The sequence below is a fragment of the Apodemus sylvaticus genome, chromosome 5 (assembly GCF_947179515.1).
Source record: "Apodemus sylvaticus chromosome 5, mApoSyl1.1, whole genome shotgun sequence".
Taxonomy (NCBI): domain Eukaryota; kingdom Metazoa; phylum Chordata; class Mammalia; order Rodentia; family Muridae; genus Apodemus; species Apodemus sylvaticus.
Window position 1 is genome coordinate 149,407,570 of NC_067476.1, and position 19,150 is coordinate 149,426,719.

General features: G+C 52.2%; 1 protein-coding gene across 3 annotated transcripts in view; it reads right to left on the reverse strand.

Moving 5' to 3' along the window:
• Positions 1–2,773: 2,773 nt before the first annotated feature.
• The window catches only part of Rims4 (regulating synaptic membrane exocytosis 4), a 55,635-nt gene continuing 39,258 nt past the window's right edge, over positions 2,774–19,150 (reverse strand). For 2 of the 3 annotated variants that reach the window (XM_052184226.1, XM_052184227.1), the window contains 5 exons: positions 16,997–17,132; positions 5,720–5,832; positions 5,378–5,479; positions 4,793–4,932; positions 2,774–3,284 (listed from right to left, as the gene is read on the reverse strand). In XM_052184226.1, coding sequence (XP_052040186.1) covers positions 3,066–3,284; positions 4,793–4,932; positions 5,378–5,479; positions 5,720–5,832; positions 16,997–17,132 — 710 coding nt within the window. In that variant the 3' untranslated portion in view covers positions 2,774–3,065. Of the gene's footprint in view, positions 3,285–4,792; positions 4,933–5,377; positions 5,480–5,719; positions 5,833–16,996; positions 17,136–19,150 lie in introns of all 3 variants that reach the window. The other variant, XM_052184225.1, reaches the window with a different exon arrangement.

Below are 19,150 nucleotides of genomic sequence, written 5' to 3' on the forward strand. Positions count from 1 at the left end.
CTAGCCCAGAAGACAGCTGAGCAGGGCAGCGCGCCGCCTGTGCCTACAAGCTGGAAATAATGATGGCGGCTGACCTGCCCCTGAGAGGTGGTCGCCCAGCTTTGTCCCCCAGCGTAAGTTGCTGAGAGGCCTTAGCCAAAACACTTCCTGCTGTGGTCTGAGTTTCCTAACCTCGTCGTAACTGGGAACCACCAGGAAGCTCCAGAAAAAAGCAGCAGAAAGGATGGGAAATGGCTGTCCCCTCCATCCTTCCCTGGTTTTAGCCTAGAGTGAGGTGTGAAGGGGAGATCTAGGCGGAAATGCCACTGGACATACCAAGGGCCCCACGATGGCTCTCCTCAGGCAGGGCCTTGGTATTTTTTTAAAAATGCAAATGGACTAAAGATCCACAGGCCCTTCCCTTCAGAATGCAGAGGCATTCTGGGTAAGAAAAATGGAGATGGCCCTTTACATGGCATTCCTATACATGACCTTTGTCCAGAGGAGAAAAAAGGAAACACCCTTAGAGACACAGCACCAGAAAGGGCCCCCAACTCCACCCTCTCTGCTCCTCTCCAGACAGCAGAGGGTCAGACAGCAGTGGGAACGGGTTGGGCTTGTTGGTCCCCAAAGCTAAGGATGAAAATCACTCCCCGTCCCCAAGCCCTGTCCAGTCCCCGGGTGAGGACAGAAATGGTTCCACACCCAGTGGTCACAGCCCCTCGGAAGTAGGGCACACGCTTACAATGGTACAAAGAAATGGGGCTTTAGCCCCCCACTCTACCCCACCAGGAGGTGAGCGAGATTTCACAGAACAAACAAGAAAGTCACTGAGGGGTCTCACTGACCACCTCAGGGTGTTGTTATTGCTTTGGAGTCAGTGTTCCTTGGTGCTATCATGCTCTCTCTCTCTCTCTCTCTCTCTCTCTCTCTCTCTGTCTCTCTCTCTGACAAATTAGAGCTGAGTCTCTCCTCCCTGGTTGTGACAGCCAGGCTCTGTCCCATCCTGAACAACCACAGCAGTGACAGCAGGAGAGGGAAGGTGCCTTTCTGGTTCAAAACATTCCAAACAGCGAGTAATAACCTACCAGCAAGTATATCACACTGTTGAAAAAAAATGGGGTGATGGCTAACTGTGGACCTCAAAGAGGGGCCCATCGAGAGCCCTGCTCCCTTGTCCAGGAGGCCTGCCCATCCACTGTCCCAAGGACACGCTGAAGACCAACTGGAGAAGAGGGGCCTGTCCGCAGCCTCTTTCCTGTGTAGTGTCAACAGCTGCATGTGGAGGTGACAGCACTGGACAGAACCCTAAAGGGCACTCCAGGCTTAGCCAGGCTGGGAATGGGAGGATTTCCAAGTTGAAGGAATTCCTTGGCAGATGAACCAGGAACAAGGTGGGAGTCAACAGAGTCCTGGCATCCTTGGTGGAAAATGACACCTTCTAATGGAGTCCAGGCCCCTCTACAAGGCTCAGCATCCCCTGGGAGTGCACGGTAAAGAAAACCAATGCCAAGGGTATTAGGTCAGAGTTCTGAGTGTGATGAACAGTTAGGGCTACAACCCTAGAGGGAAGGAGAGAGGAGGAAGGCAGGGAGAAGGTGGAAGGGCTGGCCTCTGGGTGGCCAGGCAGCCCATCAAGCTCAGGCGAGAGAGAGTCTGTAATCTTCTGGAATGTACTGGGGTCTCCCTCTACTCACAGCCTGGGGCTTGAAAAAAAAAGACTACATCTGAGCTAACAGGCCTCAGGTGTGAACACTAGCTACCCAGCTAACCTGGACTACACCCTACACAGCAGGGACTACGTGAGGAGGACTGGCAGGCTGCTGGGCACCTCCCAGGAGGGGTGAGAGAAATGTGCTTCTATAGGGGCCAGACTGTGTCCTCCCTTGCATGCAAAAGGGCTCCTGCAGGCCCCAGGGAGGGCCACAGGAAGGCGGCTGCCCAGGTCTCATCGGAGCCTCAGAATTCTTACACACATAGTTCTGCAACCCTCCTCCTGGAGTGCCATCTCACCTGAGCCAAGGGGGTGAGGCCGGGCAGTGGCTTCTGCCCTTCGTACAGGATGTTTTACTTAAACAAGACTAAAAATGTGTGCGGCTCTAATGCCTCTCCGAGACCCTAGCCCAGAGGCAGGGGGATAACAAGATGACCTTTGATCTCATCCAACAAGGAGGGAGTCTCCTGTTTGGAAAACCCCGACCTTGGTGCCACTTAGACCTAATTCCAGCTTCCCTCAATGCTCTCTTCCTACTCCCCCACACAGGAGAGTTGTTCCCTGTGTGCAAGGTTCTGAAAACTCAGGTTCCCACAGTCCTCCACCCTATCACAGATGGCAATGTCCTTTCCAGTCCACCAAGGGCTCCAGACCAGCTTGTCGCAATCCCATGGAGCTAGGACCCCTGGGGATCCTGCCAAGCCTCAGGTACCTCCTCCTTTCCTTTGGTCTCTGCTGGCCTCCCGATTCCTAGAGCTTACAGCAGAGGGACAGGCAGGAGGGGATGGATGGATGGACTCAGACAGGCTGCGGCAAAGCTCCTTCCACGGGCAGGCAGAGGGAGACCCACACTCCCCTTCAAGTGGGGAGCTCAGGGCCCCTCCTCAGGAGCTGGCTCCGGATCCTTGCAAACTGCCCCGTCAGCTCTGGGGCAGGAGTAGCTGCCGGAACCCGGTGCCGCAGGAAAGACACTTGCTGGTAATTGGCACCATGGAGATGGCCGGCTTGGTTCTGGACTTGGCTCTGGGCAGCGAGCTTCCAAGGAGGCAAAAGGGGATAGGTGGGGTGGGGTGGGGGAGGGCAGAGGAGTGGTTTGCTCTGCCACCTCAGTCTTTCTCCGATTGTAGCCACATCCACCAGATCAAAACCGGCCAGGTCAAAAGTGTAGCCAACCCACTGGGAAAGGGAAGGTCTCGGGTAGGAGGTGAAGGAGTGAGGAGGGGCCCAAGGGGGACAGGTCTCCCCATTCTGCTTCCCCACTGTGGGGAAGAACCCCTTCCTCCAATGTCCAATGTGCCCCTGGGCCTGGGGTCCCAGGTCAGGGCTGGGTGGTCTCCAGGCCATCTCGGGGAGCCCCTCCCCATCCCTGGCTTTAAGATCGCTCGCCACAGGGACCCACGGTGCTCTCAAGGGACAGCTGGGACGCCTGCCGAAGCAGGGGACCTGTGGCTGGGTCCACCATGGAGGAGGTGGGGAAGAGCTTGTACCAGCCCACGGCCAGGGTGGTCAAGTCCAGTTCCTCCAGCAGCACGCGTGCCACGCCCATGAACTGCTTCCGCTCCATCCGTCCGTAGTTTCCCCACACAATTACCTGCAGGACAAAAACCCGGGCTGGCTACAAAGTCTTGCAACTGAGCTGGGCGGGGCTGCTCAGCTGGTGGGAGTGTTCGCCTTGACCCTGGCACAAGACCCTGGCTTTGATTCCCAGCACGGTCCAGGCACGGAGCCCACAAGCGGTACACAGACGTATAATCAGGCGAAACACCCATATGCGTAAAGCGAACGTAAAAATAAGTGAATGCCTATCCCAGGCTTGTGTAGGCCCTGAGCCAGAACCTGAGGTCCCTCGGGCCAATGCGGCCAACTTGTGTAGAGTTTGCCTCTTTACAAACATGCAAGAGGGCCCAGCAAGATGGCTCAGTGGCAGGTAGTGCCTGCTACCACGCTGGATGACCTAAGTTCACCACTGGAACCCCCATAGTGGGATATGACAGCAGACCCCCACAAGATGTCATTTGACCTCCACGTGCATGCCGTGGCATGTCCCTCCAGCCCCCAGCTCACATAATATAATCAATAAAATACAATAAAAAAAACACTCAAATCCAACCATGCTTTCCTGGCTCTAGTGTCCCCATTACTGCCCTCCCCTATCTCTGCTTTCTCTCTCTTGTTCTTTCTGTTTCTTCCTCCACATGACCCCATCTTTAAATGAAGGCCTTGAAAGGTGTTGCTATATCTACCACATGACCCTTCTCTCTGCTGCCCCCGCAGGGGACCTTGGAACCCCACACAAAGCATTTTTATAAAGTAGAGATAACAGCGCACTGTTAGCTGCTGTTCTTGTCCTGACCAATCTTTCTCTGTAGCCCTTTCCTGTCTCCTGGTCAGCATCCTCTCGGAGCTGGCCTGTGGATCTGAGTCTGGGGCTACAGGCTCCGCACTGGCTGTCCTGCATCCCATCTTTTAATTCTGTCCTGCTCTATGAGGGCTGGCTCAGTCCTGCTCAACAAAACCCAGAGGCTTCAGGACAGTCCTCAGTCAGACAGAATGTCACTGTCTGGTTTTTATTTTATGTGTAGTATTTGTGCAACTGCGCGCGCGCACGTACATGCGTGTGCGTATGCGTGTGCGTGTGTGTGTGTGTGTGTGTGTGTGTGTGTACTGCTGCCTATGGGGGATCGTAGGACTGCTGCCAGCGGGGAACACACTGGATCACTGTAGCTAGAATGACAGGTGTCTGGGAACTGAACTTGGGTCCTCTGGAAGAGCTGCAATCACTCTGGAGACATCTCTCCAGCCTCCTCAGGCTGGAGTGAGTTAACTTTGTGTGCATGCATGCACACATGGAGTGTGCATGAGATGGCATCCGTAAGGGGCTCAGGGGACAAATTTGGGGAATTAGTTCATCCCTTCTCCCATGTGTTCCAGGGATGAAACAGCTAAGACTCAAGAGGGACCAAACCCATTTGTGACACAAGAAGCTGCAGGTGGGAATCAGTTCCAGTGCCTCAATTCCCCTGGGTAAGGCCCTTGAGAGTCCCTGCCCCCAAGGAACACCCCTTCACACACACATGCATGCACACAGGACTCTCTCACCTGCAGGACTTTGCCCTGGGGACTCTCAGGAAACAGAAGCACCTGGTTGTACAATGGGTCCAGTGACTTACGGGCCACTTTGGTCTTCTTCTTGGCAATGCAGACACCATTCTCCAGCAGATAGGCCTTGATATAGGCAGCTAGGGACAGAAGGCAGAAGGCGGGGTTCTAGGCTGCTCCTTCAAACTGGGGGTATTAGGTGTAACAGAGAAAGGTCAATCACTGCTTCTGGGGACCCCCAGGAATATGGGGAGGAGCCACGAAGCAAGTAGGTGTAGGGTGGCTAGCATGCGTAGCCATGTCTGGGTGCGTACCCTGGGAGGTCTCGGCTGGGTGTGTCTCTTTCAGTCCTGTCTGCCTTTCCTTCCCTTTGCTGTCTCCTCCCTCAGTCCACGGCTTGCCCACCACACCACCCTCCACATTCGTTTGCCAACCTCTCCACAAATGCTCTTTGGGCCCCACTGTGTGCCAAGTACTCTGCTAGGTAGCAGGGCATAATGATAAACAAGAACGATGGCTCTCTCTCCCTCCAAGCACTTCAGTGGGCTGGGCCGCACCAGATTTCTCTCTCAGACATCCCCACACCTGGCAGAGTCTTCGAGCCTGGCTTGGCAGTCAGTCCCCGAGCCTGGATGATGTCCACCTCCAGCTGACCGTTCCGCTCCTGCAAGCCGATCTCCACATCCCCTGCAAGAGAGGAGGATGCTAGAAAGTGGACCGCAAGCTCCAGCTGGGCCTTGCTGTCCCTGGGCGTCCACTCCCAGCCCAAACAGGAGCACACAATGTCCTACAACTGCAGTTTGGACACTTAAGGGGCAGGCACTGTGGAGGGCTGGACCACGGGACTCAGGCGCTAAGTCAGGTGCTTGGAACATGGTGCCAACAGGCAAGGGTAAGGAGGGAGGGCGCAGGGCTTCAAATACTTACCCATGGGGGTGGTAGCCAGGGTCTGGCGGCCCACAAACTGCGCTGGCCCCATGCTCCCCAGGAAGTCACTGAACTGGGCGTCTGAGGCCAGACAAAGTCCTCCATAGTTAAGACTGCAAGAAGAAAAGGATGTGGTGATGGGTTGGTTTTGCATGTCTGGTTTGGTTTTTCAAGATGGGGTTTCTCTGTGTTGCCCTAGATGACCTGGAACTCACTATGTAGACCACCACTGAAAGTCCGGCAAGGATGCTGGCATTTCAGCCAGCCAGCACGGTTTATCCAGTCACCAAACAGTTTGTAGCACATCCCTGGCACTGTCGTGAACACAGACCACATCAGGGAACAAGGCAGGCAGTGATTTGTGCCCTCATCGGGACATAACAGGAAATAGCATCAGTGAGCTGGAGAGACAGCTCGGTGGTCAAGAGTGCTGGCTGTTCACGCAAGGACTCACGGTTGATTCCGAGCACCATGTGGTGGCTCACAACTGTCTGTGACTCCAGTTTCTGAGGATCTGATGTCCTCTTCTGACCTCTGTGGGCATCAGGCATGCATGCCCACACATGTGTGTGTGTGTGTGTGTGTGTGTGCGTGTACAGTACACATTCATTTGTCCAGACCAAACATGAATACACATAAGTAACAAAACAAACATCTAAAAATAATACCAATTATAAACCATGAAAGAAGGTGGCAAATGCTATGGAGACAGTCCATTGGAAGGTGTGGGATGCCGTAAGCTAAAAAGTGGGCTCCGTGTCTGTGCTTTCTCTACCTTATTAAACCAGTTGTCCTTTGGTACCCACAATGGGTTTATTCCAGTTCCAGAAGCCCTAGAGATACCACAATGCACAGATGCTCAAGTCCTTCCTATAAGACGGATGGATTGATTGTGTCCTCATAGACCTATTCATGTACCCCTCATGTACTTTAAATCATGGACAGATTGCATAAGACATGTGCCATTGCACATGGTAATAGTTGCTATGCTCTGTTGTTTAGGAATAATGACATAGAAACTTCATACACGCACAGTACAGATATGACGGCCCCAGAGACAGCATGAACAAACCAAACGATGCTCACATGCTGGGAACATGGTGGGGAGGGTGGCGCGAGAAAATGCAGGTGCTACCACCATGCACATGTGTGCACCATTCCATGTGTGTCTTCTCATTACCATGAGAGGCATGTGGCAAGTTCATGTTTTGCTGTTTGAAACTTTCTGGGATGCCTTTTCAAATCATTTTGAGTCAAAGCTGGTTCAGTCCACAGATGCAACTTGCAGATACCAAGGGCGTGTAGTTTGGCTGTTCGGTTGTTTTAGCCCTTTCTGTGAATTCTCTCTACATGTACTCTGTGTCTAGGACATAGATATAACCCTCTGGAAATCCCTGAACCACCTGAGAAGACTAACCCTCAACAAACCAGAAAATGGGGGTTTGACTCAGAGCAAATGAACAACCCTTACTATGGGCCGCCAGAGGTCTAAGAGCATTTGCTACGGGTATAAGTTCATGTGAGCCTTCAAGTCCTTGGTCTGTATTATCCATGGGCCCACTTGACAGATGAGCTGGAAAGAGCAGTAACTACTCAAGCCTTGCAGGTAGTGACTGGCTAACCCTGTCCTCCCAGCATGCACCTCTGCACTCTCAGCTGCCCTCTCTCCCATGAGCCACACAGTCTGAGGGCATCTCTTCTGGCTGTGGCAATGCTTTATGCTTATATGCAGAGCAGGAAGGAAGCCGCTAAGGGCTAACCCCTTCCATCTTGCCCCAAAGACAACATCCAACTGAAGACAACTGGGAGTGGCCTGCAGCTGGGGTGTCTTGATCTTCCACAGCACCCTCAAGCTTTGGCTGCCTGTGGGGGAGAAGGACCCTACTCTTTATTAGCATACCCCTCCTATGAGATTTCTTCTTGCTCCCAGTGTTGATTTCTGGCATGGCCTCCTATTCTAGCTGAGTCTTTGGGTGAGCTTCAGAAAGAGAGGCGGCCTGGCACTAGAGCCAGGCAGGTAAATTCCTGGAACTATTATCTTCATTCAACAGAAGTGTATATTATTATTTTTTTATAAAGAAAGTACAAACAAAACACTCACTTAAATGTTTGCAGACTAAAGTGTGTATTTGCCATTTCTTACAAAACCAGTGCCTGACTTGCTCACCCTGAGGCTGACACTAGAGCCCTCACAGCTGAGATGTGAGCTTTGCTCTGTGACCCTGTGTCTCTCCACCCTACCTTCCCAGCACTCTGAAGGATCTCAGATCTAGTCTGGAAGGAGGATGTGGGCTCTAAAACTGAGAAAGAGAGGTAGTGCGGCCTTGTGGTTTTAGAGGCAAGGAAGGTGCCCAGCTCCCGAGCCACTCGAAGCCTTTTGCAAACCAAAATTGAAAGTTTCCTCTAACATCCTCATCGCCTGCTCCTTGATTCCTGGTGGAGTGCAGGCAGACAATGGGGAATTGGCAGGCCTGGTAATTAGCGGTAATTGTTTCTAATATCTGGGCGGCTGCCTGATTTCCCATCCCAGGGTGCCTCACTGGCTGCCAAGGCACCAAGCTGCCACCCTGAGCTAGCAGAAACAGCATCCATGGGGCAAGAGGCACAGTATGCCTGGCCTCCACTGGCTAGAGGGTCAACTCTGCAGGAGGCCGTGGCCACCCTGGGATTTTCCCTGGAGGCCTGGAGAAGGCCAGCTAATCAATCAGATGTCTGTCCCACCGGCCCACCTGCCTTTGACTCCCAGCAAATCTCTACACTTCGGCTGATGATCTTAACAAGATCATTCTGCCTTGTGCACAGTGTGCCTGCCTGTGCCATGTTGGGCTGTATCTCTTTCCAGGCTCTGCACAGGATCTGTTAGCAAAGGGACATGAGAGAGCTTGCTGACTGGAAGGTGCACAGAATAGTCCTTGTATACAACAGGAGCTCAGGAAATGTTCCCTGCCAAACTCCCAAGCCATTGGAGTTAAGGACAGCCATTGAGGTCTGCGGCATAGGTCCTGGGAACTGATCTCAAGTTGTCAGGCTTGGCCACAAGTGACTTCATGTACTGAGCTGTCTCCCCTGGGTTTTCTCACCTCTCTGGGCTACAGTTTCCTCACGTATAAAGCAAGAATGAAGAATGCCTGTCTTGCTGAACTGCTGGGGAGGAATGGCTAGGATAGCATAGGTCCACTCATAGATTCTCCAAAACCAATCATAGCAAGGGCATCATGGCTGCCAGCCCCTACTGCCCTGCCCAGCCCAGCCCAGCCCAGCCTCCTCCGCTTCTGGCAGAGCAGCATCTGGGAGCCTGGGCCCAAGCACAGGCCACGGGAGTGGGGGAAGGCAGCAGGAGCTACACAGGCAGAGGCAGAGCCTCGAAACAGGGTTTCACCCATTGTTTCGCTGGCCTTTTATTTTGTTTTAATGGTGAAATGTGATTTCCTGCAACTCAAATTCTATTAGTTTTGTTTGTGGCGGGCAATCCATTTGTCTTTTATTATTAACCTTCGGGCTCAGCTTGGACCTAGTGTTCTTGGCAGTTAAAGAAGTAATTGGGTAATTTACAGGTTTGGCTCTGCTCTCTTTTCCAGTTGGATCACCTGACTTAATGGCATCAACAATTAAAAGGCCACGCGGCCTCACGGCAATTACAGGCTGTGGTTCTGAAGGGTTCTGGAAGTCCATTTTCCTGCTCATTCACTCACTGCCCCCTGCTGACTCCATGCATAGCTCTCCACCCAGTCACCTCCACACAGATTCGCCTCACCTACAGTTCAGCAGTTCTGCAATAAGGCAAATGTGCAGTCCTATAAAAATCCTACAGTAAGGATCATAGGTTAGGAAGAAAACAGGATAGAGTCACATAGAAAGGTGTAGGTGAGGAGAGAAGGAACCTAGTAAATATGGTATAGAATTTAATACACTTTCAATGGTCGAGAAGGGCCAAAGTATTATAGTAAATACGGTACTTTACCTTAACAAAGTTGAAGATAGATAGCTGACTACCTGGAAAGGTTTGCCTTCTCTGATTTGTTGGGCAAGAGAGGGCTGGCTGAGACCAGATGGGGCAATTGTACCAGAGCAGATCCTAAAACTTGGATAATGGAGGCAGCCTCAGTTATTGGGAATATGTGAATTCCTTGGTGAAAATGGCTTCTGCATTCACCCTCCATTGCCCATGGACAAAACCCGACCTGTCCAAGCACATACGGAATCCACATGAAGTTCACATTGTTCCCCAACCCTTCAACTGTGTACAAACAAATCCCAGTTTTTCAAAACCAGCATGGTGGCAAGGCTGAACATGGGCTAGGAGACACTATGTCACATGATGTAGACTCCAACTCCCTAGTCCAGACTTTTCCAAGCCTGCCCCTCCCCGAGGATGGGGATCCTACACAGAGCCAAGGATTTGCTTTTCATTTTTCAATAGCTTGTCACGAGCCAAGCCTGATAATATTAACTGACCAATGTTAACTCGGTTAATCCAACACCTTTGTAAAATTTAATCAATGTCTGTTTTAGAGAAGGATAAAGTAAGACACAGAGTAACAGTAACCCAACCAAGATCACTTGGTTACAAAGTGGCTCATCTGGGACTCTAAACCCAGTTGTCTGGCTCCAGTCCAACTTCTTAACCATTAGAAGACACAGCTGACCCCGCCCTCCACCCCCCACCTACTCCCGTCATGCCCAGGGTATTAATTCCCAGATTTCTCCTGGATATCAGACCTGGAGTGTGCTCAACTCTCTTGGATAAGATGGTGTATTTGCATATAAGCTATGTGCATTCTCCTGTAGACTTTAAATCCTGTCTAGGCTGCTAATAATGCCTAACACTATGTAAATTCTATGCAAATGCTCGACCTTACTATCTAGTTCAGGAGGACAAGAAGACACATGAACGAGTACAACATCGTCAGCACAGACACCATTTTTCATCGAAATATTTTTTTCCATGGTCGGCTGTACCCATGGATTTGGAGGCCTCAGGCAGGAAAGGCTAATGTCCCCGTGTCCCTAGAGCAGAACATGGGGGATCTATAGTTCGAACTCTGGGGTCAGGCAGGCCTGGGGTCGCACCCTGCCTCCACTGCTCACTAGGTACTGAGACCCATGGTTTACCTTCCTGGGCCTTGATTTTCTTTCTAGCAAAACAGGAAGAAATAACTCTTGAGTATTAAATGGGATAAATACCTGAGGGTAGAGCCTGCCACAATCAAACACTCGGCAGAGCCTGGTGCTTATAAAAACCTAACTCCTTCCTCTTAGCCCACAGCCACAACTCTCCACGCTGACTAGTCACGGTGACTGTCAAGCAGCCCAGGTAGACGGGCAGAGAGGGCTTTCTTGCTATCTGCTGATCTCCTGAACCTTCTGTGATCCGGCAACCCTGAGCCTGGGTTGCAATGACCTTGCATGAGCTCACAAGCTATGTTGCCTGGCTGTGGGCAGAGTGACCCAGACACCTCAGGACAACAACAGACAGAGGAAGAAGCAGCTGGGACTGGAAGGCAGCTCTGGGGGTTACTAGGTTGAGAGGACACTATATCCCTGGCTTTTATGAGATGAAAGGGACAGGCAGGACGGAAAGGAGTGGAATGTGTAGCTGCTTCTGTCCTACATACCTAGTCATCAAAATCTGAGAACACCAACTGTGGACCAGCCAGACACTGAACTCAGTGTCTTAGTGGGGCAGACAGATACATGGGCAACAATTATAGTAGGCAGTAGAGAGTACTGTAGCTGGAAAGGCCAGGGGTGTGCAAGCTGCCGATCTAGCCAGAGAAATGGTAGACGGTGAGCCATTCCATTTTTCCTGCCTATGCCAGAGCAGACATTATTAATCAACTGCAGCACCCCAACCAGGCTTGAATTTGGCTCCAAGATCCTCCTCAACACAGCACTCGTGGGAGTCACTACCAATTAACTGGCATTGGCTTGTGAGTTAAAGGAATACGCTAACTCTTCACAGAGTGCAGAGGAATATGGACAGGAGTGCAGGCGAAGGAGCCATGGATGCGAGACGTGAGGCAAGACATGAGCCTGGGAGGCTGGGGGAGGTGGACTGAGAGAGGATGTGAGAGTTCAGCAGGATGACAGACTGTAGAGTCTGGACCAAAACTGAGCCTTGCAGGAGTCTGGGCAAGAGCAATGGGCGCCTTGGCTAAGGCCCCCGTGGATGGGAATGGGAGAAATAGATGGTTCAAGAGACAAAATGGGCACATCACTGCGGGTTAGGGAAGGAATAGAAGATAGGCATCAGTCCAGAGGGTCTCTGCTGGGATAGCTGGAAGGTTGGGGGTCCTGTGCACTCAGAGGGGTAAGCTCTGCTGAGCCATCTGCCATTCCTAAGGCCATCCCTGTGTGCCTCTGCCCATGTTTCCTGAACCCCAAAGAATTCCTCTAGCCCCTTGACCAGGTGTAGCCACCATGAGGAGGAGGAACCTGCTGAGAGGTGGCATCCAGGACCTGCTCTGTGCTGGCTACCAGTCTCCCCTTCAGGACCGAGCTGCCCATGGGGGAAGCTGGCACCACACAGCACACACCTTGAACTTCTCCCTTGCCCAGTTCTCGCATAGTGTTTTCCAGAATCCTGTGTCAAGTAAACTCCTTCCAACTGAATTCACAGGTGAGGTCTGAGATGATTAGTTCTGAGAAAACCAATCTAAGGTAGACAGGCAGGTAGGAAGTGTCTTGGGACTAGAGGCAGGAGTAGTGTGTGTGTGTGTGTGTGTGTGTGTGTGTGTGTGTGTGTGTACTATCCTCAGGGCCATTTCTTGGATTTGACCTCTAGCCTGTGCCCTTTGTCTGAATGAGATGACCCTGTTCTGACTCTAGCCTCTCCAGCCTTAACAAACAAATCTCCAATTTGGAATGTGGCAGGAAGAGGCCCTGGAACAGGAAGTTCTTTCCAAACTCCAGAAGATAACACAAGGCCTGCACAGGAGGAAGATGGAGGGACTTTGTGACTGTGGTGGCCTTGCGGGCCTCCCAATCCACCGGAATCATCTGCCTACAGGAATATTCATGCATGCGACAATTTAATAAGAGAAGGGGGTGAGTGTAATTGGGCAGACGCCTGGACATAAATCCCCGCTCGGCTGCTGCCTGGCCCTGTGACCTTGGGCAAGCTACCCTCCCTGGCATTTTCTCTTCTATAAGTGGGGCTATTAGCATTCATCCCACCATCCCACAGTTGTGGGGGATTAACTGAGTCAACACAGGTCAAAGCCCTTGGCACAGTGTCTGCACAAAGCTCTGGGCAGCGTCTGTACGGCTGCTATGGCCATGAAGCCAGGGCGTCTGACAGTGTGCACACAGACCAGCTGGGGGCCTTGGTGTCATGGATTCTGACTCAATAGGTGTGGACAGAGCCAGAGGTTGTGTATTTCTATCAGGCATCCAGGGTGTACTGCTGCTGCTGCTTCTGGACCTTGAATAGCAAGGAATGAAGCCACTGTCCACTGGGATTTTGTCACCTGCAGCCCACAGCATACTCACCGACAGAACTGTTAGTATTTCTGTATCTCGAGACCCAGCTGGGATCACACTTGGCCACCGATCTTCATACCTGCCTTTTGTATTAGTTTCTAGCTGACTGGCCAGTGCCCTACGGTGGAAACTCTCAGGAGACATAATTTTCATGGTGGCCAGCCTAGCTATCTGGCATACTACAGATGCCTAATCACATGGGTTGACATGGAAACCCACGTGGGCGGCCCCTTTGCCTTTCTGTGCCCGGTAGCTGGTGCTCAGTGGTCCACCCTAGCAGTACCAAGGACAGCAGCCTTGTGGGGCTCCTCAAGTGAGGCTGGCTCCCTGTGAGCATCTGCTGGGCTGGCAAGAGCCCAAGGGGTGGGAGGAGGGGCGGGCACTCACACCCCTTCCTGTTTCAGAGCCTGGCAGCTGGGTCTAACCAGCTCTCCAAATACCTAAGGAACAGAAGAAAATGGCCGTGGCTGAATCGTCTCCTGTCCCCTCTTCATCCAGGGACGGGGTGGGCTGGCAGCACCTGGCTGGCCTCTGACAAGATCGAACCCCTTCTAAGTCTCTAGAAGTTGTTAATTCTGGGGTGGTCAAGTAGGCTGCTGATGCCACCAAGGACACAAAGTCCCTCCACCTCTTTCCTTTCTCTAATGGCAGATGGCATATTAAAGTAGCCATGTACTGATTATTCTCTGGCCCCACTGCTGGAAACAGTATCGTCCAGACCTTTGATCCCTCTTCAGATTGGCTCAGCCTCCTCAAACTTTTAATGGTCACTAACAGCCAATACCTGCTGGGCACTCACTCATGCTCTGGAGACTGGTTTGAATCTGGGACGTCTCACCCTGTCTGCTAGGAGGCAATTGACCCCAAACAGCAAATCCCACAGCTCACAGTGGCTGGATTAACAACAGACAGCACTATCAGTGACCATCATCCTCGCTAGCCATGTGCTGGTCACTGTTCTAGGTGCTTCTCATACGGCCGCCCAGTCACCCTCACTACTGCCCCTTTCTATTCACCCCCTTTCTAGGCTCCGAGAGGAGGTGACTCTCCCAAAGCTGCATGGCCACAAAGAAGCACAACCCACGGATGGGCCAGGGCTGCCTAACTGCTGAGTCTGTTTGACCTTGTCTGTAATGCAGTTGGACTCGCCGGTCCCTGGAAGCATCTTCAAGCCAACCACCCCCAAACCCCTTTCCAAACCCACAAGCAGGAAGCGCCTCCTTCCTTCCTCATAATGTCCTCTTACTACACTCCCCCTGTGGGGGTTCTGTGATGGACCGAGCGCTCCTTTTCTCTTCTGTGATGTAGGACCGCAGCTTCAATGTACCTGCCTGCTACCTACGGCACCACACTGCTTCCCCGGGACCTGGGTCTTTTAATCTCCTGAGCCCAACATAAATGTCTTCTGGGCTAGAGATCAAAGATGCATCCAAGGACAAACACCCAACATGGCAGTAGGAGTAGGCCCAACAAGACTGGGCCTCAGGCCTCCTGAGTGGGACTGGCACCTGAGAGAAGGAAGGGCATTGCTCCCAGGTGCCTAGATAACGGATTCTAAGCCCATCCATGTGGTTATACAAAATGCAGGCCATCTCCCCTACCCGCCATTCCCTCATGTTTCTCCTCTTCTCTCTCCTGCTGTCCACCCCTCTTCCCTCCCACAGGAAAGTGTCCCTTGAGGTGGGCGGAGAGCAGCTCTGCCAAGTCCAGGTCCATTCATAAGGGCTGAGCTGCCCAGTATGGGAGAGGGGGAGGGCTGGGGAGGGGACAAGGCTTTCTGCCAGCAGGAGCCCAGCTGAGAGGCAGGGCAGATGAAGGGCAGAGGCCAAGTCCCATGCCACCCCACACTGGCTGGAGTCTGCACCCAGTCTGCAGTGGCGAGGGGTTAGCTACTCAGTCAGTGCGATCCAGCAAAACCCTCCGGGAAGACGAAATGCGGTTGTTCCCTGCTCTACTCAATACAGCTGCCACGAACCATGTGCTGCCACCAGCACCGGAATAGTTAGCATCACAGGAGCAGGATGGCTTATTTTAAATTTCAGCTCCTTTACATTTGCATAGCCATGTGCAGCAGACGCCTATACAGACAGACAGATAGCACAGACCTGCCCTTTCCCAAGCCTCGGATTCCTCATGTGCAATGACAGGGAATGCGACACCCCAGGGCCCTTAGAGGACAATTGGAAAGGTGAAGCAATGTGGTAGCGTAGAGTGAGTTCCGCATCGGAGTCAGGACTCCTGAGTTCCAGACAGTAGTGGCTCTGCGGCCCAAGGCAAGCTCGGGACCCCTGAATGCCGGGTTCTCTGTACAGTATGGAGTTATTTTGAATCTAAGATTCTTGACCAGGATGGGCTAAGGATGGGTATGGCGGGGGGGGGGGGGAGGGGGAGTGGATCTGAGAAGAGTAGGTTTATATGACTGTGTGAGTCTGTTTGTCTGTCTGTTCATCAGAGGAGGCAAACCCCAAGACTTCCCCTAAGGTTCCCATGTGTGTGAAAGGCCCCTAGCTTAGATGGGTTTCTCTGGGTAGCTGGAAAACTGACTTCCTCCCAGACATACTGATTGGGTGGCTGGGATGGAGAGCCCCACCACCTGTATTCTGTAACACATCCCCAGATCCTGGGGTGCAGTCCTGAAGGCAAACTCTGACAAGGATCTCAAGACTTGAGGTACGTGAGCCTTTATCAAGCCCTGGTTCGGACTTGTAAAACCCAACTGGGACTTACGAAACCAAAGCAAATTAAACAATAAGGACGAACTGCTGAACCACAGTGACTCCTCTCTCTGGGTAATCTAGCAGCATGGTATACAGCAGGTGCCAAGCACTGTCCTCTGTTCTTTATACATATTAACTCAGGATTACACAGACTGTAAATACTTAATCCTCATAATGTCTGCATCTTAGGTTTATTTTCCTCATGTTGCTGTGTCACAAGCAACTTAGGGAAGAAGAGTTGACTTCAGCTCAAGGTTCAAGGGTATAGGCCACCACAGCAGAAAGTCACGTGGTCTCCACAGTCAGGAAGCACAAGGCCATGGCTGCTAGGGATAAGGTAGCGCTCTCTCTCTCTCTCTCTCTCTCTCTCTCTCTCTCTCTCTCTCTCTCTCTCTCTCTCTCTCTCCCTCTCTCCCTCTCTCCCTCTCCCTCTCCCTTTCCCTCTCCCCTTCCCCCTCCTCTCTCTCTCTTCAGTAAAGGTCTTACTATATAGCCCTTGCCATCCTGGAACTCTGTAGACCAGGCTGACCTTGAACTCACAGAAATCTTCCTGCCTCTGCCTCCCAAGTGCTGTGATTAAAGGTATGTGCTAGCATGCTCAGCCTTAGCTGTTTCCTTTTTAATGCAGCCCACGACCTACACCCAAGGAATGCTTCCGCCCACTTTGAGTTTGGGTCTTCCCAATTCAATTAACCCAACTGATATGACCCTGACAGGCAGCCCAGAGACTAAATGATTCTTTACAGATATGCCTGGGGGCCTGTCTCCTAGGTGATTCTATATCCAGTAAAACTGACAGCTAACACGAGCTGTCACAAAGTCAAGGTGGTTGATGTTATTGCTTTCTTTTACAGATAAGGAAACAGGCTCAAGGATGTCCCCTGTTTGTGGTCACAGCTCTAAAATGGTAGGGATTATGATGCATAAAACCTAGGCTCTGTACCTCACTGGTTTCTTCTGAAGGCCCTAGAGGCTTAGGCAAAAACCCACCGACCCACGGAACCTGCCTTCCTGCGGGAGCTCGCTCAGCCCTCCTCCCTCCCTCCACTGACTGGGGAGATGCAGGGGCCATACTTACTTGCCCTCAGAGCCATAGCTGTTCATGCTGTCCTCGATGGACTCATGGCTGGCTTGACGTAGCGTCCGGCTGGGCATCTCCACGGCCAGGCCTGTCTCTGTGCTTCTCTGGATGGCACCCTTCAGTCTCCGGCTGTCTGCTGTGGAACACGGGGGCCGAAAGAGGTGGGGGGAGACATGGGGTCGGCGTGGGGGGAGGGGGACAGAGAAAGAACTTGTCTGGTTAGTGGCTCAGCAGCTCAGGGCAGCCAAGTGGCAGCCTAACCAGCCCACCGATGTCCTTGATCCCCCCTCACCCGTGCCCACTGTCCCTGGGGTACAAGGTGTTCTTCACGCCCCCCCCCCCCCCCCCAGCCAGCACACAACTCTATCTGGAGCTTCGTTAACTGGTTGCAGTTTCCTCCGAACACCCCTTGTCCTTTGCTGATAACATCTTAAGCACCCACTCTGAAATGCCATATTCTTTCGGGTGCTCTCTAGCGTTCAGGCCAGGGCTTCTCCATGCCAGGGAGATGGTGGGTGGCATCCTACCATGTTGCCACTAGATGTAGTGGCGACTCTGTGCCAATCAAAATGTCTGCAGACATGGGCAACTATTCCCTAGAGAACAAAGTCACCCTCACTGGTCACCACTAAGATCACTGGCTTTGAAGGCACATGGCCGACTCAAATCCTGAATGCCTCTCCCACTAGCTAGAGAGTGCAGGAAGTGTTCTGCCTCCCCGGGCCTCCATTTGTTTGTAAAATGGGAGAGCTGCAGGGCTTGGAATTCCTTCCCATCATGCCTTTCCCGACCATCCACTTACTCCTTTGCCTCCATCTTGTGTGACTCTCTCACTGAAGGCCTCCTATGAACACCTACCAGCCCCTCCCTCATCAATGGGAGACTCTGAGCCAGGGACTGTTGAGTTCGCTGGGGGTCAGGGGGTGGGGGTGGGGTGGGAGGGTGTTCAACAGGTGACTGCTGGATAAACCACAGTGTTTCCTCATGAAGTCGAGGTTCCTATTACTCTCCCTGCTTCAGTGTGGAAGACAATGGTGTACAAGTCAGGGACTGGCTCACAGAGCCGGTGAGGTGAAGCAGGTGGACCACCACGCCTCCTCTGCTGGCCTCTTCCCAGTACTGTGGTGGAATCATGGTCTCTGAACCCCGGGAGTCTCATACACACATGTGGAAATTATCGAAGTTATGTATGTTTGCCAAAGTGTGTGCTCACATGTTCGTGTCTCCTAGGAGCCTGAGTACTCAGAGAAACACACACATACACACAAGAACTAAGGAATCTAAATGTGTTTGTGTTTCCGCTCGTGGCTACCTGTGGTCTGTGGGTCTGAGGGCAACTAGGTGGTGCATGTCTGTCATCTGAGTGTCTATGTGTGTGTGACGTGTGTCTGAGAGTATTTGAGTACACCAGATGTGCATCCTTAGGACATCCACACACACTCACTGGGGAAAGCACACTGAGGAGAGGCAACAATATGTATTTCTCTGCGTGTCACCTGGTGTCTATGAACATGTGACAGAAGTGAGCTCCTGTCTGTCTGCATTCATTTTTTTTTCTAACCAGCACCCCCATTCCCACTTCTGTGTTCCTCTATTCATATTAGGTACAGAGATAGGGACAGGGCCAGAAATAAATTCAAAAACACATCCAGATGAGAGAAATGTCCCTTTTACACATAGACACATGTAGATATGCACAGTCGCACACAGGAGCAAACAATCTTCCATGAGTTTGCAGGCCCATGGCTGGCAGACATGCTTCAGACACTGTCCCATCCCCAAACCCCCATCCCTGAACACCGTGCACTGTCCCCCTGTCACTGTCACAAACTGACCCAGAGTCCAGCATGACAAACAGCTCAGTCTCTGGGGCTGAGGAGGCCGGTGTGTATCTCATGTCAGTGACAGCCTGTAGCCTTCAAGGAACCTCACACTCAGGCTCCTGGGCCTCATGCCAGCTGGATTTAGCACACAGGGAGCCTGACCATCTTTAGGATAGCTCAGGCGATGGCTGCGAAGACCAGACTGCTCGCTTGTGGAGATGTGAAGGTTTAATGCCACCAGGCCTGGCACCCAGTAGGTGCTACTCAGAAGTAGCTACAGCCACTGCAGAGAGAGGATGACCTCACGACACTTCCCAGTTTACCCTCC